The sequence below is a fragment of the Myotis daubentonii genome, chromosome 16 (genome assembly GCF_963259705.1).
Source record: "Myotis daubentonii chromosome 16, mMyoDau2.1, whole genome shotgun sequence".
NCBI classification, from domain to species: domain Eukaryota; kingdom Metazoa; phylum Chordata; class Mammalia; order Chiroptera; family Vespertilionidae; genus Myotis; species Myotis daubentonii.
The window spans coordinates 38,216,320-38,240,512 of record NC_081855.1 but is presented as its reverse complement, the minus strand read 5'-3'; the positions used below and the strand labels follow the sequence as shown (position 1 = coordinate 38,240,512).

General features: G+C 35.8%; 1 protein-coding gene across 8 annotated transcripts in view; it reads right to left on the bottom strand.

The window, feature by feature from the left end:
* The window catches only part of TANC2 (tetratricopeptide repeat, ankyrin repeat and coiled-coil containing 2), a 281,996-nt gene that overhangs the window by 100,657 nt on the left and 157,146 nt on the right, over nt 1-24,193 (bottom strand). For all 8 annotated transcript variants that reach the window (XM_059669888.1, XM_059669889.1, XM_059669893.1 and 5 more), the window contains 3 exons: nt 22,314-22,500; nt 20,710-20,973; nt 4,948-5,073 (listed from right to left, as the gene is read on the bottom strand). In XM_059669888.1, coding sequence (XP_059525871.1) covers nt 4,948-5,073; nt 20,710-20,973; nt 22,314-22,500 — 577 coding nt within the window. The remainder of the gene's footprint in view (nt 1-4,947; nt 5,074-20,709; nt 20,974-22,313; nt 22,501-24,193) is intronic.

Below are 24,193 nucleotides of genomic sequence, written 5' to 3'. Positions count from 1 at the left end.
GTATGACTCAGTGGGCTATTGCAAGAGTATTAGCTTCATGACATGCATCTTAGTCATCTTCATAAAGGATTCATTGTTTTGGAAAAGTAAGGGACTAAAAAATGGTGTGAAGCACTAATTTTATTAGATAAAAATTGAATTATTTGCTTAGATAAAGCCAAGTTAACTGTGGCAGGGTCAATTTCACATAAATTCTGCCAATGAGTTAGAATACCATTTGCAATTATGCCCTCCAATCTAGAATCTATTAAAGCACCTAACTAAACCCAGTGCCTATGAACGGCCATTTATATAATGGGATTTAGTAAAAGTCCTAAGGAAGCAACATATTTTGAGAAATAAGTTTTAATTAGGATTGTGTAATCTCTTCAAGCAGAATAGTGATTATGATTTAATATCAGGAAGGTTAGAGACTTATCATTAATAATTTGTTGCTAATTTACCCCAAGTAGTTCATATTCAAAGTCATTATGCTATATTTTGTTTTGTGTATTTTAACTATCCCTGCTTCCCTTTACATATTCTATCATAAGGTTTATTATAATAGTATTTGTCCATGAAAGCCAACAACCTCTCCCCTCCTTTTACTAGGCAGCAAAATTAGTTTGTCTTTCTCTGTGGAATAGAGATGCCATTAAGATGGTCAGAAACAATGAGAGGTTTCAGGTGGATAATTTCTAGCATAACTCCACATTAACACAATGATGATTACATTTTGAAAATGGATCCCCAATTTTAAAAACGGAAGTTAAAAATTTAGTAAGGTTTCAAATTAATATCTGTCAAGGACATTAGGCTCTGGGACTAGAAAAGGCACTTGCAGAAGTTTAGCCAGTTGTATACTCGCACTATCTTCCGTAACTATCATTAAAGCTCAAGCCCTTAGGTGATTCACAGCTAGGAATCTCATATCTTGTTGCAATAGGATCCAGGACAGTGCACTTATGTGACCTTGTCTCCTTTGTCGGGCCAGGTCCCTAGAAACATCAATTTTGGTAGAACAACTGTTCAAAACAGCTATCTTAAGAAGTATAGAAATTTTACTATTGAAGTAAATGTTAATACCCCACTTGAACACCCAAATTCTAGCTCAGATGTTACCCCAGAAATTCCTGTTTCAGCAGTCAAAAGACTACCATTATGATCAAACAATTGCAGTGACTATTAAGGTAATTATTAAATGAACAATGCCTGTACTCTTAAACCACATTCCTGATCAACTTCTAACCAATTTGCAAATTGCACTTTTTTGCATTCTGTAAACAGACTGAATGGTCCCTAAAGCATAAAGCTTACCTTCAATTAAAATGATAACCTCTGCATCAATGGTTCTTGAAATGTGATCTGGGGACCACTGAGTATTCTCAAGATACTTTCAGGGGGTTCAAAAAGTCAAAACTATGTGCATAATGCTAAGACATCCTTTGTCTTTTTCCATTCTCATTCTCTGATAGTGTATGGTGAAATTTTCCATAGCTTACCTGATGTTAACACACAATGGGTTTACTATTGTTTTTTTTTTTTAAAAAGATATTTTTAAAAATTCTGTTTTAATTTCTAATATGGTAAATATCAATAGACATAACTCATACATACAGGCGTTTTATGGTTCTCAATACTTCCTAAAGTGTGTAGAGGGGTCCTGGAACCAAAAGAGTTTGAGAATCACTGCTCTAAACAGAATAGTGCAAGACTGCCTGTATGAAGCACCAAATAAACCCTTGCCACCTCTTTAGATATATATTCAAGGAATATTATTTCAGATAATCTCTATACTTGGAATCAGTAAATTTAGTACCTACTGGATACACTACAGTGTATGTGACCATTAACTACCTTCTGTGAGGATCCAGGGTCATTTAAACCAGAACTCTGGTTTAAAAACTGTATCATGATTTGTTTGAGTAATATTCAAAATATAGAAAGATATACCTCAACGTAGAAAGATATTTTAATTTATACTAAAAAAAGGTTTTTAATCACTTTACTATACTATTTTTTCCTGGGTAAAGTTGTTTTACTCCAACCATAACCTGAAGAAGAAAAAGATATAAAACTGAACAATGACTGCAATTTGCATGTCCCTTTAAACAAAATTAGAATAATGTAACACGTTTTTAAAAAATTATGCTAGGAAAGCAATATGATTCATTTTTACAATAAAGTGCAATGTTTTGGATATAATGATAAAAAATTATGAAAGTTTGCCAAGCAGGTCTATGGAAACATGAGGAAAGTGTGTCCAAGTTTGCTTTCCTTTCTTGTTAATGTGTTTTAAGTCATTTCATAAGCTATAGAGTACATTTGTAAATAGTAATCAAGATAACATTTTACCCTTTGAGGAACAATTTTGTCCAGGGCCTCAAAGTTCTAAATTAAAGTATGCTTATTTTAGAAGGCAAAATACTGCTTAGTAAACATCCAGTAACTTATGGATTAATGCATTCATCTGGATGGCATGTACTAACCATTTAGACTGCAAAAAGGAAACCTTTTGAAAGAAAAGACAACTTTAAGGAACTGAAATTCTAATATTATAGTACCATTATCAGTGAACAAATTCCATCTCTAAGTGTTAATGTAAACAGTAAGTTGAGATACCATCTGTAAGAGTATAAAATTAGTTTTGTTAAGGGATGTATTATTTAAGCAGAGATTCCTAAAGACTTAGGCATGCTTTGAAAAAAAAATCTTTGTATGTACTTTGGTTTTACTGAATGTTCAGGCTGAAGCTCAATGCAATAAAAAAGATTTTTTGTTGTATTCTAGATACAACTGATATCTGTGTATAAACATCAAGCTCAGTAAAATGCATCTGTCAGAGCTCTTACAAATCTTTAGATACTAGAAGCAGAAATGTCCCATCAAGTATCACTAGAACCCAGTATGAAGAGTTCACAAAAGCACACAGTTAAAACCTGTCAGTTAATTTTGTTTTCTATCTATAATAATAAAAGTGTAACATGCTAATTAGACTGGACAGCCGAACAACCTTCCGGAAGTCCTTCTGGATGAAGCCGCCATGGCGGAGGCCAAGTCAGAGGTGGTTAGGGGTGATCAGGCAGGCAGATGAGCAGACAGGGGCATCAGGCAGGCAGGCGAGTGGTTAGGGGCGATCAGGCAGGCAGGTGAGCAGTTAGGAGGCAGCAGTCCCAGATTGCGTGAGGGATGTCTGACTGCCAGTTTAGGCCTAATGCAGGGATCGGGCCTAAACTGGCAATCGGACATCCTCCGAGGGGTCCCAGATTGTGAGAGGGTACAGGTCGGGCTGAGGGACACCCCCGCCTCCATGCATGAATTTCGTGCACTGGGCCTCTAGTTTAGTATGAAATTCATTATTCATTGACTAGCAAAGCAGAAAATAAAATCAAGAATGTCAGTTTGTTTTACAGAAGTGAGATACATGGTGATGCCAATGTGGCAGATTTTAACCAAATCTGAACGTTTATATCTATATATATAAAAGAGCAATATGCAAATTGGCTGAACGGCGGAACAACCAGAATGACTACTCAAGCAGTCACTATGAGGTGCACCTATCACCTCTCGGTCCCTCCCCTGGGCCAGCAGGCTCCAATCCCCTGATGGTGAATGGGGAACCGGGGATGGGTGATGGCGGGAGGCGGGGCCAGCTGCCGGCAGCTGGGGAAGATGGCCCTGATCACAGGCCAGGCCTAGGGACCATATCCGCACACAATTTCGTGCACTGGGCCTCTAGTAGATCAATATTTGTGTCCAATCTTCTTTAGTATTTCTATGCATCTGGCCTTGGAACAAATCATTTATTTAGTTTTCTGACTAAATTTATTCAGGCTTTGGACAGAATCAACTTACCAGCATTGAAGTATTATTTGACACAATACCACTTTTTGGGCTAGAAATACACTATTGCACATACCAAGCAACTAGTATGTGGCTAACTAAAGAAATGGCAAGCAGGATGGATAGAATTAAAAATAAAACTGTGATTACTAGTATGACTAAGGCCATCAATTCACTATTGTTGATGAGAGGTACAATAATTGTTGCAATACAATCATTTGATGCTTTCAGTTGCCTACTCATCATTGAAAAACTGTCAGTATAATGACTTTCAGAATGGACAGCAGGTATGTATGATCCTTTTTTTGGTGTAAGTTATGCATTTTGGCAACATACGGATTTAGAATGGGGCACAGGACAAGGGTTAAGAAGGAGAACAAAAGCAAGATGAAAATAATCAGCAAAAGAACATTAAAAATGTACTTGATGTAGTAGAGCTATGGATTACTACTAGGTACTAGAGAAAGCAGACCATCTGTTAAGGCTATCAAAGACAGTTCAGATCACTTTGAGCAAACAAGAGGCACAAGCAGAGATACCAATAACAATCTCTCAACTAGCCCGTGGTTATAACAAAATGAAAGTCTTTAAAAAGATCAGGATCCTGATTGTAGAAACAAGAAGCATGCACAGAGAGTGTAAACAGGTACCTGAGTGGGAAATGGATAAGTTTAGATGTTGCCAGGACAGGACTAGAAGCCCTGTCTAAAACTCCAAGAAATTAAAAGTACTACATGTCACTAGAAATGGCCACTAGAATGAACATGAAATAAATTCTCTAGCAAAACACCATTATCAGCACCAAGTTCATGCTGAAAATGGCTAGGATTGCATCTGGTCAACAATCACTTAGGAAATTCAAGGCTCTTAAATTATTATTAGATTATTTCCCTCATCACTACCAGCCCTTTCAGAATTTCAAGGAATCAATGCCAACACTTCTATAAGTAGGTAATTACAATTCCGTTGTGCAATGTATTTGTATTTCTCTTCTATGGTGATATGTTCACTTCTTAAGATAGTTTTAAATAAGTGTAGAAATTGGCAACAAAGGAACTTTTTGCCTATTGTCCATTTCCATTTTCCCATGAGCATCCCCAGATAAAGTAATCCTGTGGTTCTAACCTCTTAAATCCTGTTGTGTGCGAACACCACCCATGCTCTGTCTTGGCATTCGAAGAGAAGTTCTCAAAGGTGTATGTCTCTGCTCATCCAGGTAAGCAAGGTCCTCCAAGTGGGCAGAACTTGTGGCTGACAAGACAGAAGAGTTTAGTCAGAATACTTAAGTTTTAAAAACTTACTTTCAGTTAGTCTGTATCTCCCAAACGTTGGAATCAGAGCTTACTCCAGCAGATACATTTACCAACTGTTTGCTGAATTCAAAATCCTCATCAATGTTTAGAATATGGGCCAGGGAAACATGTCAACAGTTGTCTTCAGCTCCTTCATCACTATCAACTGCTTGAGCTTATGGAGAATACTAGCAACAAGCTGGCAAACCTTAGTACCTGATAACAAAGATTATTAGTTTTTGTTTCTTTTGAGGTCACAAATCCCATTACAGAATAAGATATAAACATCATCAATCAAGAAACCTTGTTTCAAATTATATTGAGTTATAAGAAAAACATGACATTTTATTTTCCACACTTTTCTTTCATGATAATTAAATATGTCCCTAGCTGGTTTGGCTCAGTGGATAGAGTGTTGGCCTGCGGACGGGAGGGTCCCGGGTTCGATTCCAGTCAAGGGCACATGCTAGGGTTGCAGCCTGATCCCCAGAAGGGGGTGTGCAGGAGGCAGCCGATCAATGATTCTCTTTCATCATTGATGTTTCTATCTCTATCTCCCTCTCCCGTCCTCTCCGATATCAATAAAAATATATTTTAAAAAAAGAATCAAATATGAAACCAATTTGTGTGTGTGTGTGTGTGTGTGTGTGTGTGTGTAGGTACTGGAAAGGTGGGAACCTGAGACAATGGATAGAGAACTGCCAAATAGTATTTAGGAAACTGCCAATATCCATGAATTCCAAAAACATTCTGTTGCTATCTCAAGACAATCAAGTATTAAGGTCCTCCCATTCCACGTATAAATCCTTTAACTCCTAACACAGCCACAAAAGAGAAAGTAAATGGGATTGACACTGCCGAGTATTGAGAGCTGTTGGGTCCACTTAAAATGATGCAAAAAATGAAGAAACCAAGAACCAGAAAGCACTGAGATAGAATAGTTTTTAACAAAAAGGGGAAAAACTCTCAAACAGTTATTTAGAGCTTATAAATTTTTAATTAAACCATTAATTCAATTTGTTGCTATGTAAGATCTGTGCCAGGGGTAGGTTCAGTCATTCAATGACAGTTATTTACTGAGAACCTACCATATGCCAGGCACTGTTCTTAGTGCCCTCCTTGGCTTAGTTGCCAGTTTACCTCTGATAAAGGCTTATTTTCCATCTCTTATTCATCTTTGCCATTTTCCTTCAACTCCCTGTTATTTATGGCTTTGAATAGCAATTAACCAACTGTTTTGAATGGGTGAGAAGAAGCAAAGTGAAATCACTTCTTGGCTTCTGAGATCCAATGAAGTATTATTGTCTATATCCCCAATCAAAATAAGACACAAACAACGATAACATAAGGTGAATTATGAACAGTGGCACAAAAAAATTTACACAGAGCTCTATGAGCTAAGAGAGAAAAAAAAAACAGAGAAAACAAGAGAGAAGGAAGAGAAAAAAATAGAACAAGTGCAAGAGATAAATATTCCCCCTCATCCTTCAATTACTGTAATTGTCTTGGTTACCTAGGTCTGTTGGGAACTCAGACAAAAGACTTACCAAGTTATGATACAGTTTCTATAAAAAAATAAAGGTCTTTGAAAACTAGTCTAGGGAACTTACACCAAGAAAGGGAAGTCAATGCCACATTACTCACCCGAGGCAGGAAGAGAGTATCAGAGGAATAAAGATAATCTGGCTCTCAGCATTCTGAAATTAAAACTATCTAGAGTAGATAACTATCTAAACTTTTATTGAAAAACACTGGGGACAATGACTCTTACACCATTCCCACTGTATCTATGAATTAGTTCTTATGTTTAATACAATCCCTCCTGCTTTACCTAAAGTCTACTTTCTTTTTTTGGCTCTTTATCCATTAAAGGGAGCCCTCAGAGGTTCCGTCTGCACAGAACCTTCCTTGGAGCTCAGAAATATTAGCATCAGTTGAGCAGGAGCCAGTTCACAGAGATATGAGTTTTAACTTTGTGGGGTCATTCCTCCAATCTTCTACGGTTTAACCATCTCAACCTCTTTTCCTGTTTCACAGGCTCAGAGGTGGTAGCTGCTTCCTGCAGTTGCTAAATCCATTGATACCTCAGTAAATTACCCTTTCAGTGATTTAAAATCTAGTTAACAATTGTTCTCATGTCAAATTTTCTGTTAAAATACCTATGTGGCTTCTGTCTCCTGGCTAGCCTCTGACTGGTATATCATAGAAAATAAATGACCAGCAATCCCTTTCTATGATGTTTATAATAAAGAATTATCACAGCATGCAGATGTAAAAGAAATCTTAAAGGTCATCCAGTCTAGAGGTCAGCAAATTAAGGCCAGTGGATGAAATCTGGCTTGCTGCCTATCTTTGTAAGTCAAGTGTTATTGGAATATATACAGCCTTGCCTGTTTAAGTATTCATTTACAACAGAATTGAGTAGTTGTGGCAGAAGCCACTTGGCTTGCAAAGCCTAAAATACTAGCTGGTCTTTTAGTAAAAAAATCTGTTGATTCCAATCTAAACAAGTCCCCTCATTTTACAGATTAAGAGACAGTAAGAGTGGCCTGTCTAAAGTGAGTCCCTTTGGTAGAACCAGGCCTTGAAACCAGCATCTCAATCCAGTGAGTGTTATTTACATTGTACCCTCCTCCTCCTCCTTTTAAAGCTACACAAATCTAATTCTTTCTTAAAAGGCTTATTTTCCATCTCTTATTCATCTTTGCCATTTTCCTTCAACTCCCTGTTATTTATGGCTTTGAATAGCAATAATCAAACTTAGGCCTTGCTAATGCAAAGTAATGATGCCTGGCATGTCACAGACTAATACATCTCTGCACTTCGAATATTTTCCACAGTAGAAACAAAAGAATAAAGCCCCCATTTTTTTTAAAAAATAAAGAAAGTCCTCATAACATACTTTTAAATCTGATAAACAGGAGAGTAACATAAAAAGAAGATCAATAACAATGCGAAATCTTTTATGCACATTAAAACAAAATTTAAAGTAAACCTTAACGGCCGGATGAGTGATTTCGTTACCATTATGGGAATATTAATGGCACAGTATATAATTTTAAAGCAAGATCCTAGCAGGGTACTATGTGCCAATACATTAAAATGGTTTGATATATTTTAATAAAAAGAATGAGAATGTCTATTTCATTAATAGTAGGCAGAATGACATAGAAATATATAACATGGAGTGGAGCAAAAAGCTGTTACAAGAAAAAAGCCTTGAATCTATCCTTTTTTATGTATTATATCCTTCTTCAAATCTTTTAAAGATTAAACTAAGGGAGATCTATACCTTGAGTATAAATTTAAATTAAAAAACATTTATATAATCCATTGAAATTTCTTTGTATTAGAAAAAATCTCTGGCAAAGACTTTTAGCCACAGCCTGACTTTCTACATGTTCAACTTCTTAAATTCAATTAAGAGCTATTGGCAACTTAAAAAAAAAATTTTTAATTGATTTCAGAGAGGAAGGGAGAGGGAAAGAGAGATAGAAACATCATGATGAGAGAGAATCATTGATTGGGTGCCTCCTGCACATCCCTTACTGGGGATTAAGCCCACAATCCAGGCATGTGCCCAGATTGAGAACTGAACAGTGACTTCCTGGTTCATAGGTCAATGCTCAACCACTGAGCCATATTGGCCAGGCAACGTTCATAAAATATAAATTTTAGTGTGAACTTACGTTTTACTAAATTAATCTTTACTATAGTAATTCCTAGGAAAATGAACATCAATTTTTTTATTGATTTATTTAACAAAACCAAAAAATGCAGTAAAATATTTTGGAATGAGTACATTCCTTAATTTTGGACAGATGACATTAAAAGAAACAGACAAACATTGCAATTACTGATCTGTATGAATAGTACATTCTTTCACAAATCCAAATACTCACGGGCAAAATGAACCTAAAAAAAAGCAGTGACACTGAATATCAAGTGCAACAGCTCTGAAGTCCTTATTCAGGGCTTACAGATCTGAAATCAGTCAATGCAGAACTACTGCTTCAATCTGAACTGCAGTTAAATATGGTTAATGTTTACCTAAGTTTATTAAAATATTCATTCTTTATCTTATGTTAGCAATTAAGATATTTTTGATGTCTATTACTATTTTCTTTATCAAATTAATCCAAAGTAATTTTATTGACTTTTTCTTCATTAAATCATTATTCTCCTTTTTTAAGTTTCTGCTATTTTCAGTTTCTTTCTGCTTACCCATTTTCAAAAATCTTGTCCCTTCAAATGCCTTATTTAAAAGCATGAGAGTCAGGAGACATGAAATTCTGTTAGCTGTGTCTCTTTGTTCTACTAACTGTATATAGTTGTACTCTCCCTCAGAGTCACTCGAATCTCTTCCATTTACAAACCACTTTCTGAGAAAGAGTCTTGGTCATACTTTGTCAAATGGGATCTCACTCCTTGTCTAAATTTGCTCAGGCAAATACTTTTTCTGCTTCTCTGACTGATCCCTCAGTCAGATTAATTGCTTCTCCCTTTCAGCAACCACGTACAAATATTGCTGATTAGAACTTGTGTTATTCAGCTAGTTGTTTATATGTCTGTCTTCTCTTATTATTAAAAGGTTCTTGCCCTGGCCAGATGGGTCAGATGGTTGGAACGTCAAACCATACACCTAAAGGTTGTGGGTTCAATTCCTAGTCAGGACACATACCTAGGTTTTGGGTTTCATCCCCAGTCAGGGTGCATGCGAATAGCAACCTATCGATTTCTCTCTCTCTCACATCAATGCTTCTCTGACAATTAAGAAAAACATATCCTTGGGTGAGGATAAAAAAAATTATAGAAGGTTCTTGAGGACAAGAAGGCAACATCTGATTCATCTCTGATAACATTATCCTTTCAGAGTAAATCAGAGTGCCCAGTATGTAATGCTCAATACAAAATTGAATTCCAGACTAGTCCTATTCAGATTTAGAAATCTGACTGGCTCTATCCTTATCCTCCTCATTACTCTGCTTTATGCTTAACAGACATCACTATGGTAATATGCTTGGCTCCAACGATTCTATTTAATAAAAGCCTAATATGCAAATCAACTGAACAGCAGAATGGCAGGTGGAACAACCGGTTGCTATGATGTGCACTGACCACCAGGGGGCAGACACTCAACGCAGGAGCTGCCCCCAGCCTGCAGGCCCCAGGCCAGCCAAGGCGGGTGCCAGCAGGGCCCTCTGATTGCCCCGCCGGTTGCCCCAAAGATCGGCCCTGACTGCCAGCCAGGCCTAGGAACCCTACCCAGGCATGAATTTTGTGCATCGGGCCTCTAGCCTCTCTATATAAAAGGCCAATATGCTAAGTGTCCCTCCAACCGTCCAACCAGTCGCTATGATGCACACTGACTACCAAGGGGCAGAAGCTCAATGCAGGAGCTGCCGTGATACGCACTGGCCATTTACAAAGAAACAGCACCATGGACCTGGCACTGACAAAGCAACACTTGTCTTCCCCAAATGGAACACAGGCCCCGCCACCACCCTGGAGCGATAGCCCACCAAACTGCAGCCAACGCTGCTGAGACCCCATGACACAAAATGCGGCCCACAGCCCAGCCCAGCCTGGAAATAATTGCTGTGGGCATTGGGTAATGACATCAGCAACACCCGGCTTCCTCTCCCTAGCGACTAGCCTCCTTGCAGTTTCTTTACCCGAGGGACATGACTTCCTTTTTAGCTAGATGCAAACATTTTACACTTTAACCAAATATCTGTGAAGCATTTTCCTGTGCCTCATCTCATTTGATCCTCACAGAAGTTCTAGAATAGGTAGACAGGAGCCTCGGTAGAATCCCATTTTCTTTTCATTAGCTGGAAAGCGGAGACTTAGAAAGTTTAGAAACTTAACCTGACTGAAAAGAAGAAATGGTGGGCCTTGAAAATGACTTCAGGTTTTCTCACTGCACAGAATATAGTTAAACACTGCTGCAGTTAAATATTTTACCCTTTGTTCTCCCTGCATGATCTATAATAATAATCTGCTTCATGTTGATATTTACTGCTGTGCTGCTCACAATTACCTGAAAGAGAAGTTGGGGTGCTTCACTGGGCTGGAAAAAGTTTAGCTACATCAGAAAGCAGGTGTAATTAAGCAAGTTTATTCTATATCTATAAAAGGCTAAGTTGACTCGCACATGAGTGATACATATAAAGCTCTTGCTGGTGCCAATCGCACATGTGTGTTTCGATCTGTCATTGTCAATCGTGAATTTGGTTGACACTTCTATTTTTTTATTTTTTTTTATTTGACACTTCTATTATAGAGAAAGAGGGACTATCTATATTAAAATATTTCTTCTAATTAATTTCCTTTCAATGTGCATGAATCCGTGTACCAGGCCACTAGTGTTCATATAATCTTCCTTCAGGTACTCCCTTCAGATACTCTCTCTTTATTTGTGGGTGGTTAATCCTCACTTGAAGATACTTTTTCCCATTGATTTTTAGAGAGAGTGGGGGGTGGGGGAGAGAAAGAAACATCAATGTGAGAGAGACACACATCAATTAGTTGCCTCCTGCACTCACCCCTGAACTTGAATCGAACCCTTGACCCTTTGGTCCTTGGGCTTATGCTCTAGCCATTGAGCAAAATTGGTCAGGGCACTCAGGTACTCTCGATCTCTCTTTTAACTTTTCTCTAAAACACATGTCACTTTCTATCATACTATATAAATTATTTATTACTAGGGGCCCGGTGCACAAAGATTCGTGCCCTGGGGTGGGTCCCTCAGCCCGACCTGCACCCTCTCTAATCTGGGAGCCCTCAGGGGAGCTCTCGGGAGTTTCTGTCTGTCTTTGCAATCATATGAATGAATTGTCTGAGACCCCCAACCCAGTTTGGTTTGTTGCTCACAGAATAATAGAGGCTTTTTTTTCCCCCTTTGCTTCATTGGTGGAAATTTCCTGGAAGTTTTAGGATATCGTCCCTTTAATTTTTCCTAGACACTCTGATTTTACTTATGTCTCTCACCTTTGCTTTCCCTCCACCCCCACTGCAACAGTAACTTGCTCCAGACTCACTTTGCTCTAGTGCAGTGGTTCTCAACCTTCCTAATGCCGCGACGCTTTAATACAGTTCCTCATGTTGTGGTAACCCCCAATTTCACTGTTACAAATTGAACATAATTAAAGCATAGTGATTAATCACAAAAACAATATGTAATTATATATGTGTTTTCCGATGGTCTTAGGCAACCCCTGTGAAAGGGTCATTTGACCCCAAGGGGCTGCGACCCACAGGTTGAGAACCGCTGCTCTAGTGTCTAGGAGATCTGTCTGCCACCAGAACTACTATTTCCCAGAATTCCTGGTGCTCCCTGTGCTCTTGGTTTTCCCTTCCTGCTCTGCCTCTGTCCCACGGCCTCCCACTCTGCCAAATCCTCCAAGCCGCCAGCTCTCCCTCTCTGCTTTCCGTCTGGTGGCTTGGGGAGCCAAGTTCCCCAAGCCGCTTCACTCTCTGCTGACTCTCCTGCTCTGCTCTCTGCCTGGCACCTATGTATGCAAATTAACCTGCCATCTTTGTCGGGTTAATTTACATACTCACTCTTGATTGGCTGGTGAGCGTAGCAGAGGGATGGTCAATTTACATGTTTCTCTTTTATTATATAGGATGTGTATTTAACTTTCCCTGGCTAGAATGTAAGCTCCATGAAGGTGGCAATCTTTGTTTTGCTTATTAAGGATTCTTAAGTGCTTTAACACATTTCGTACCACTCAGGAGTTTTCTCGTGTTTCGCGCGCCATCTGTTAAGGACCGCTCACGAGTGTTCTCGTTTTTCACGCCCATGGAAAAAGGAGTGAATCTAGATACTTATGTAAATTTTGTTTGGTCCCTCTTCATAGAGGAAAATGTTTTACACAGTACCATACGTTAAAAAAGTACTAGGAACTTTAATTGTTTTTGTAAATAAAAATGTTATAATTATTGAAAAACAACACCTAAAGTGCATTATGATGATTTAAATAATGTGCAGTTTGCCCCAAAATGTGCGGGCCCTGGCGTATGTCTTAGAGATTTCTATGCGGTATGCAATATGTTAAATAATGCCTGGTATGTTTAGAGTAAATCAGAGTGCCCTGCATATAATGCTCAATATAGAACCAATTCCGACTAGTCCTACTTAGGTACAGAAATCTGACTGGCTCTATCCTTATCCTTAGTATTTTGACATACTTTTTAGAAGTTAAAATAATGCTCAATAAATGCTTTTTTAATGCCTAAACAATTGTATTTAACATATACTTCGTGTTTTGGCTACATTTAAATAATCAATGAGTAACAAATCAGGATTTGTCTTATCCAGTTATTTGAAAGCTAAAGATGAAGGAGGTGGCCATAACAACAACACCTTGTACAACATCATCCCACACAAACACTGATGACAGATCTATATAGACATATACATTCCCATCTCATGATGCTACTCTTACTGTAAAATTGTATAGGCAAATATTTTACGATAATCCTGCCAAGTTAAATTAATACTATAACACTTAAAGAACACTTTCCAAATGTGTTTAGAAGAGATAATTTGGTAAGTTTAAGGGAAATAAAGAAACAGGGAAAAAAAATCTGTAATAAACCTTTCATATAAAAATAAAATGCTTTAAAAAGTAAACACATAAAATCTGTCAATAAAAAGCCTTCTCTGGCCGAGACCGGTTTGGCTCAGTGGATAGAGCGTCGGCTTGCGGACTGAGGGGTCCCGGGTTCGATTCCGGTCAAGGGCATGTACCTGGGTTGCGGGCACATCCCCAGTGGGAGATGTGCAGGAGGCAGCTGATCGGTGTTTCTCTCTCATCGATGTTTCTAACTCTCTATCTCTCTCCCTTCCTCTCTGTAAAAAATCAATAAAATATATTAACAACAACAACAACAAAAAAGCCTTCTCTGTTTTCAGAGAAGGAAGAGGAAGTAAAAAAAGGGAGCATATTATTTTTGAGATTTCATTAGATCAGAACAGCTGACTCACTTATAGAACATTTAACTGACATACTTTTTAGAATTCAAAATGATTTAATACATAAGTGGGCAGAAAAAAAAAAAATCCAGAGACAACATTTAGTACAAAACATTCCAGAGACAACTCTATATTGAATTTGAAACCAGTTTGAATTATTTATTCTTATAGCAGTTGCCACTACTGCAAATAGATTTTAGCAGCACAATTGTCATTCTGGCTGATCTGAGAAAGGAACCTGGAAAGACACTTTGTTTGCAACAGCCTGGGCAAGAAGCCACTCTGGGTCCTTACACCTTTAGAGTCATTAAGCCAATGTTCTAAGGCCTGAAAAGCCCATCTGGATTTTTTGTAAAGTCCTCATTACAGTTCCTGATTCGATTCATTTAAATCCCTCAGGAGTCCCATTTTTGCATTTACCTGATTCTTAAGATCCTGTTCTTAGGAAAATGTGCAGCTCCAAACATTAACAAGTAGATGGTGAAAGTTTATATTTTAACTGACTTCTGTTGTCTGTGTGTTTCCCTGATAGACTCCTCATTTTCACACAAAGCATGGAGGACAGCTGTTGCAAGTGAACATTTCCTGCTTCCCACATCCCTCCAATCCATTGCCAATTTCATTTTAAGACATCATGTATGACCATAGACAGCCTATTCTCTGATAATTTCTGCCATGCAACCGCAAGTCCACAAGCGTTCTCTATTTTCTTCTAATACAACAGGTTTAAAAATAAATATGGAATAGTGATTTACATTTTGAAAACAATAAAACACATAGTTTTCATTTTCTCATACTTAAGACTTTTAATTTAAAGGTATATAACTAAATTTATATTTGGAAAACTGAGTTACCCCAGAAAAAACACAAGCTTTACTATTGCCAAAACTCATCTTTAATGACGGTCATTTTAGTTAAAAGCTCTTGTTTTCAGTAAAGAGCACTTCCTTCATATGTGGTATGTGGAGCTTTTAATTGGTATATTTAACTATAAGATTTTACCTGTTTGAGTCTTTATGTTTCTAAAAGTATACAGTTAAATCTAATAGACCAATATATTTATACTTATAATAACCAGACTTGTTTTACTAGTAATAGTTAATAAAAAGTACATGATTGCTTTTAAAATTTCATTATATAGACTTTTTCTATTTTTGAGTTAAAAGCTCAGAAAAATTTAAAAAGAAATACATCAACATAAATATTTGCATATACACTGACTCCATTCCCTACAAGCAAAAGTATTATAAAAGCCAAAGTGTTATGAAAGCCACGTGTCCTTTCCATGCTTTTTAAAATCAAGGGACTTAGGGAATAATACAAAGTTTTAGGTTTTAGAGTTCAATCCAGCAGCAGCCTCAAGGATTGTAAATAATTCCTTGACAATTTCCTGGTCCTGCTCCATGTGGCCCTATAACAATGCCAACAAACTCAGGCAAAAAGAGGGTGCTTCTCTTCCCCCAGTGGAGAGCAGTATGCAACACAGCAAGGATCCTTTAAACAACTACTCCCCAAGGTGTGTTTTTTCTTTTTAAAGTGATGCAAATGGTATTTTCACATCATTATTCATCATTATTTAGCCACTAAAATAAATATATTACTCATACTGAGATAAAGTTTTTTTAAAAGAGAAATTTAAAAGCTGGATTTGAATAAGGCCTTTTATTATTGGCATTTCATCACATACCCCTCCTTCCCTGCTGTGCATATGCTTGGAACAATTTAATAAATATACTGTATTTTCCTTCTCTATTTCAAGCTCATATGATAGTTAAGATCCTTAATTATTTCTGTTAACCAAGGAGATTTGAGTATTTGATCTTCCCACAGTTTTGGGAAACCACTTCTGTGTACACACTGGAAAGTAAAGGAAAATATGTATATCTAGAGCTAAAATGAGAAGAGAGGACCCTCGTGAGCTAAGAAAATTTATTTTAAAAGATGATTTAGATAGCTAATCATTTAAGCTACCAGAGATGGTGGTCTTATCAAATATTTATATACATTATACAGTTAGCAGAGTAATTCCATATGCAATTAATTTTATTTCTCTGCATTCAGGAAACATTTTCAACCCATCATCCATTCAATTTTAAAAAGAACTGAGTCATTTTTCTGCCTCTTTGTGAGGATACTGAAACCATGATTTTCAGTCACAGAAAACCCAATACAAACTATTCCCTGACTTATGACTTGCCTTGCAGGCAATAGTAGGTCTGTTTGTATTACATTCAACACTGACAAGAAATAATTATCTGATGAAGTATTTTGTTCAACGTAGCCAATACGTGCTGCTCTGACAGTATAAACTCCTATTCTCCAGGACAGAACTAACTGCCTTCTGATGGTGCATTTAGCTTTTACCCTTCCTTTCCTTTGGAGAAGCATGATCAGTACTATTTAGAATATGAATATCTCTTTTAGTCAGAAAGGCCAGTGTTATAGGACGACCATTGTGATTGGTAAATAAAAATAATAATGAAGGTCTGTAGGAGTAATAGTTTGGGCTAATATTATTCCCCCTACTCTTTTTTTTTTTTTAATGTAGGGGGAAAGGAAAGGGAAAAAAAGAGGGAAGAAAATAATTAAAGTATGCACAAGAAGTATTTTCCAATACTTGAATTAAAACAAACTCCAATAGCAAAGAAAAAAAAATCACTGTTTCATAATACTTGATATAATCAGCATACTTTCTATTAAAAAGATAAAGAAACAATGATAGCAGAAACACAGTTCACAAAAGCACAGTAAAATTTCCGTGATCCAAAAATACATCAGTAAGAAATGAAAAAATAAGCAACAGGCAGAAAATATTTTGCAAAAACATCTGATAAAAATTTTTATCCAGAATTTACAACAAATTATTACATAAATAAGAAGACAAAAAACTCAATAAAAAATGTGCAAAGGTTTGAGTAGCTATTTCACTAAAGAAGATATATGATAGCTAATAAATACATAAAATGTGCTCAGCATCATTAGTCATTAGAAAATGAAAATTAAAACCACAAGATAACATTTCATACCCAATCAAAAAGCTATTATAAGGGATAAGACAGTAACAAATGGTAGAGAAGAGGTGGAAAAACAGGAATCCCCATACTGTGGGTGGAAATGTAAAATGGTGCAGCCACTTCGGAAAACAGTTTGGCAGTTTCTTAAAAAGTTAAACATAAATTTACTCTATGATACATCATAGGCATCTATCCAAGAGAAATAAGAACATATGTCCACCCAAAGAATTACACATGAATGTTTATAGCAGCACTATTCACAATAATCAAAAATTGTAAAAACCTAAATATTCATCAACTGGTGAATGGACAGATAAAATGTAGTAATAATAGCTGTATCAGCTGAATACTATTTGCAATAAAAAGGAACAAACTTCTGACACATGGATCAACCTCAAAAACATTATAACAGACATAAGAGACCACATATTGTATGACTCCATTTATATAAAATGTCCAGAAAAGGTAAATCTAAAGAGATAGAAAGTAGATTAGTAGTTGCCTGTAGTTCGGGATGGGAATGAAATTAACATTAAATAGACATGACAAGTCTTACTGGGATAATAAAAATGTTTTAAAACTGATTCATGATGAAGGCTGCATAACTTGGTAAATATATGAAAAATTACTGAGTTAGGTGAATTACTCAATATGGGTGAATTTTATGTGTAAAATATAGCTAAATATACTGGATTTTAAAAAGAATAAATTTCACAGAAACTGCTGCTACCACTGAACTAAGGTGGAAATTGGAATAATTTCTGGCCAGTTTGGGTACCTAATAACTTCAACAAATGAATAAGTATTAATTTTTTGAAGTTACTAGGTTAATATACACTAAAAACAGTTATTTCTTCAAAGTTCTGGTTATGTTGCCTAAGACTGCTATTTCTAAACCAAAACCAAGGGAAAATCCTTCTAGAAAGAAGTTTAAATATAATATATATATATATTTTTTAAATTGAGGTATGATTTACATAAATTATGTAAATCTTATGTGTATAGCTCAATACATTTTTTATACACACACACGTCACAAACAGACACACCCATGCAACCACCATTCAGATAAAAATATACAAGCAGAAGGCTCCTTTAATTGATATTCCCATCAAAGGTAACCACTACTTTAGTTCTATCACTATAGAAGTGCCATAGTTTTGTCTGTTTTTCTGAACTTTATATAAATATACATACTTCATACATTCCATAATGTTGTCTGTAACAGTAGTACCTTCTTTTTCATTGTTGTATACAATTTATTTTCCAGTCTACTATTGATGGACAGTTGAATTTTCAACTTTTGGGAATTAAGAATAAAACAGACACAAACATCCTTATTATTGGTCTTTTGGTGAACATCAGAACTTATTTTTGATGGGAATTCCATATAGGAGTAAAATTGCTAGATTTTAGGTAACATGCATATACAGCTTTATATGTCTTTAATTAATTTTGCCAAGCAGCTTTTTAAAGTGGTAGTATCAATTTATTAATATACTCCCACCAGCAATGCTTGACAATTTCAATTGCATTACATCCTCACTATTCCTTTTAATTTTTTGGGTATGGGTATAGTAGTAACTCATTGTCAAGAACCGTGAAGGATCTGATATTTTGCAGATATTACTTAGAATATTGGCATTTCCTAGGATTTTTATGTAAATGGAATCATATACTATGTACTGTAAAAACTATCTGGCTTCTTTCACTAAACATAATTATTTTGAGATTCTTTAGTTGTTATAGTATCAATAGTTCATTTATGCCCTAGCCAGTTTGGCTCAGTGGATAGAGCGTCAGCCTGTAGATTGAAGGGTTCGATTCCAGACAAGGGCACCTGTGGGAGGCAACCAACTGATGTGTGTCTCTCTCACAGTGATGCTTCTTTCTCTCTGCCTCTCCCCTTTTCTTCCGCTCTCTCTAAAAAACAACAATAACAACAAAAATTCCCTCCGCCCCCAAACAAACAAATAAATAGTTCATTTCTTTTTGTTGCTGGGTAGTATCCATTGCAAAGATATACTATAATTAGTTTATCCATTCACCTGTTGATGGACATTGTTCACAATTTTTGGCTATTACAAAGAGATTTGCTATAAACATTTGTGTATGTCTTTATGCTTTAATTTGTGTACATATACTTTTATTTGTATAGATACTATTGGGCTTTTCACTTCACAATGTCTTTCTCATAAGTTATAGCATGCTAGGATTCTAATATAACATCATGGGTAAGGATCAACATATTTAAAAAAGGCCTAGGAGAGAAAATATTCTATCACCATATTAAAGCAAATAATCTTGAAAAGTTAATAATAAAATCTTCTGAATTACTGTTCTGCCAGGTGAGGCACTGTCCGCATAATGACGCATGACACATGATGACAGATGCTGATGGTCTCCCAGAGGTTGGAACAAAGAGTGACGGTTTAGAAAAGGTATGAAAATGAAAAAGAACTGGGAAAGGCAAGAAGCATTACACTATCACCTGCATAAATAATTATATCTGGGGCCGAACCAGTTTGGCTCAGTGGATAGAGTGTCGGCCTGCGGACTCAAGGGTCCCGGGTTCGATTCCGGTCAGGGGCATGTACCTTGGTTGCAGGCATATCCCCACTGGGGGGCGTGCAGGAGGCAGCTGATCGATGTTTCTCTCTCATCGATGTTTCTAACTCTCTATCCCTCTCCCTTCTTCTCTGTAAAAAATCAATAAAATATATTTAAAAAAAATAAAAAATAATTATATCTGGGAACTAAGAGAACTTGACTACAGTAAGTAATTTATTATCTTGTATCAGTAAAATAATCCTATCCAATCATTCATCAGGGAAGTGAAAAAGACAGACTGTGATTTTATAGTATGGACAACGTTCAAATGATGACACATTTTTAAAATGCCAGAATTCCCAATTATTCTGCAAAAGTTCCTGGTCTGAATTATTAAACAGTAACTTAGGTGTAGAAAAAATATCCTTGGACATCAATTCTAAATAGCTGCTTAAGAATAATGGCTCTATATTCCAGCCATTTAAACTTCGGAACCATTCCTTTATGACTGAGGCTGCTAGTGGTATTTATTAGTTATTCTTTAGCAATGTAGGCATCTGGTAATTCTTTTATAATAAGATAGCCAGATATTGTGGAAACAGTGAGCTCTTAGAATATGGAAATAGAATTCTTGCCTCTCTGCCACTCCCTTAAACTAGAGGATGATTTCTGATAATACAAACTCTACTGAAATGTACTTCAATTTAATTTAATTTAATGTTTTTTAAAACTTTAAAACCTCAAACTGAAATCCCTTCAAAGACTTCTGTGAGAAAAATGGTTTTTAGAAGTTCAACAACGTACTTTATAAGATTCTTTTTCTGATTTTGTGTGTGTTTTTATGTATTTTGGGGAGAACTAAACAATCAACCTCTTGAGGAACACAAGCCTTCCCCCAAGTTAAAAAAGATATACACATGTATATTACCCAAACACAAAAGAGCAGCTTAATCAAAGAAGATGAATGAGAAGTTTAAATACTATAAGAGAATTTATTTTCATTTCAATATATATACCGGTAAAATGGTCATTATTTTGAAAACCTTACCTGCTACTGAATTTGGTCGTGGCATAAGATACAGAGGAATAGATTGTACTGATTGTGATAAAACTGTTTCCAAATTCCTCTCTGGGATTTTATTCAGACTATAGGTGGAAGCTGTCATATTTTCATCTACTCGGTATAAACAGGAATCCATGCTGGATTTTTGAGATTGCCAAGGTTTTAGATTTCCTCCAGATCCTAATTCTTTACTGCTTTCCCCAACATATTTTGTGCGTTCTACATTTTCAGAATAGCTTGTCAACGTAGCTAGAAAAAAAGAGTAAAATGAATTGTTTAAAAACAACAGCAACAACCCTGGAGATTAATCTGTTAGTACTATTCAAATTCAAGACTAGATAGTATGACTATTAGTTACATTATTTTTTAAAAGTTACTGATGATCTTTTCATTTACACCATGAAGTTTAGATAATTGAAACCAACGTATATCTCTCACATATTTTCTCTTATCTCTCTTATTTTTACCTTAACAACTCTATTTAAATAAATCAAATTCCTACATCAGTGCTAAAGGACAAACAAGGAAGGCCTATCAATGCTAAAATGTCCAGAATTTCATCAAAAGGAAATCCATATAATTTTCATGAATTACTGGAGTGCTCCAGAGGTCTCAAAAAGATCTTTATATTTATACTCTTTTTATCTTATATTTTCCCGCATTTAAATTTATTTCCTGGTCCTTTATATGTAACAAAGAATTAGAAAAAACAAAACAAAAAAAAAACAGTCCCTAAGAAGAAGCTAATAGAGGAGAAAGAATCTGTCCTAAGAAGGAGGCAATACAGGGCCTTTTTGTTTGTACCTTGAACTGTAGCTCTAATCCTATCTAGTCCCGTAATGAAATCAAACAAAAACCTAAAAGGCTTCTAGAACTTTATTGAGTCTTATCACCAATTAATTATAAACAGGAATTATAAACAGGAAAATTTTCATCAACCTTAGATATGGAAGGGCTCAAATACATTAAAATCTAGATTATAAAAATCTCAGCAATAATTATAAAACAAGAATATCATCCCAGGAGAGTTTTTAAATGTTAGTTCATATTCTCTTCTTTCATTTTAAATATTCCTATTGTTAAAAGAAGAGACTTAAGTTCATGAGGTAATTTCTATGTTTCTTTTCAGTGAAGTTTTCTCTTTGGAAATTTAAATGGGAGTTCTGGACTTTATTGTAACAAGGAAAGAAGGTGAATTACAAAGACAGACAGACACCCTGCTTGTCTTCCTGCCTTGCAGCTCTTTATCAAAATATGTCCTCCGTGCATCTGAGAATTAAGTGCTGCCAACCAATCTCCATATCCCCACTGATATTAGGGAGCCCAGTGCCATGGCAACATCTCCCTGTCAACTCCATCAGAGTGGGCAGTCACCATCAGGCTTCTCAAAATACCAGTGGCCCCCACCTCCACTTAGTCATGAGTTATCCTTTTTATATATCATCCCTATTATCCTTTTTATATATTCCTGGATTCAATTTGTTGAGAGTTTTGTTAAGGATAACAAATATCAGCTTTTTTGAAAACTGTAAGCTTGTGTAATTATTAAAAAAAAATACATAAAATGATTAACATAAAAACCAACTCACCAATGATGCCACTATCTCTGCTTTCGAGGGTGGAAGTTGGACTAGTGACAGCCCCATAGTTGCAGTCCTTGGCTGTTGCATTTGTACTGACTGGTGGGAGGGTGGAGCAGGGGCTACTAGCTGGTGGCGAGGCAGTGCTGCTAGTCAAGGTGGAACAGGGGCTTATCCGCTGGGTGATTGCTGAGGTCTGAAAAATAGGAATGAAAAATAAGATAAACTGATCAGCTGTTAAAGTAAAATATTATCTTATGGTAAAACATAATCTTTGATGAGAAGAAGAAGAAAATCTACATGCAGCTTGTACATTTTTTGCGGTTCTATTTGTTTTTGCCTTCCAGGATAAGATATTCTGCATTCTACAATTAAGGTGATACTTAAACTTAAAATGAGCAGAGACTGGGGCCAATTTTTCTGCCTAGAAAATTTCCAGTAACAAGTGTTCTTTATCATTAACATGAATTAATGGAAAACATTTTAAAATTAAGCACAAGATGATCTTGCTGTTTCCAATCAATAAAACTTCTGAAAGCTTGGAACTTTTGTCTTGTTCATAATTTTTCTTTGGATAGAAAAAACAAATCTCCAAATGAGAAAAAATTAAAAAAAGGTTCATAATGCAAATAATTGTGTTTTGGAAACATAGGTGGCTGCCCAGAAACAATAAATGAATGCAGGGAAAATGCTTTAATCTAAAAGTTAGTCTAATAAAATAGATCAAACAGTATTAATTTAATTAAAAACTTAATTTTTCTGTAGAAACTGATTACTAAGATCTCTTTGTATCCTGAGTAATTCTTACACCTGAAGTTACCTCCTTTTTAAGATTCTGATGGGAAGGAATAAAAATAATCACAAAAAAAGATTGGTGGTAATATATTCTGATTTACTGAATTTAGTAATAATTCACTTTTCTTTAGCTCTTTCTACTCAAATAAATTACTAACATAATGAATAAAAGTACTATTTTTTTCAAACACTAAAGAAATTCTATCCTTTTCAAAATGTGTGTTGTGACAAAATCACATGAAAGAAAACTGATGATAAATTTCACATCTTTAATTCTTAATTTTAAAAGAAGCTTTTCAACTTCTTTAAATAGTCTTCATATTCTCTCTGCTGAAATGAAGATTTACATTTAATATTTGATTGGAAAAGGTGTTGATTACTAGATATGAAAATATTAAAGCTCTTTGACTCACCCTAAAATATTTCTAGATGCAATCCCTTGTATTAAATTCCCCACTGGAATCCATGCACCAGGCCTCTAGTATGCATATAAGATCTTTGGTTAATCTCTTCCTGCCCTCCCCCGTCCCCCCTTCCCCACTTCCCTCTGAGATTCATCAGTTTGTTCCATGTTTCCATGCCTGTGGTTTCTGCTCCTGTGTTGAGCGTCTGCCCCTGGTGGTCAATGCATGTCATAGCTACGGGCCGGTCGGCTGGTCGGCCAGTTGGCCGGTCACTTAGGCTTTTATATATATATAGATAGATAGATAGATACTTTACCTTTGTTTAATGCTATACAGTTTTTTAAAATTTTAATATATTATTTCATTTACTCCTTTATTAACTAAGTATAAGACATATTATTTCCCTCATTTAAGAAATCTGAAAATGAAAGTATGAAAGCTATGAAGTAGCTTATTTTTTTACATATAATATAGCTTATATATTTATATACTAATTATATTGCATATTATTTTATACCCTTTATTTATATGGCATTTTATAGCTTACAAAGTATTTTAATATTTATGATTTAACTTGATCCTAACAACAATCCTGTCAGGTGTTATTATTTCATATTACACTAGAATAGTATGGTTCTTAACAGACTGACTGGATTTAAATATTATTATACCACTTTCTGACAGTGTGTT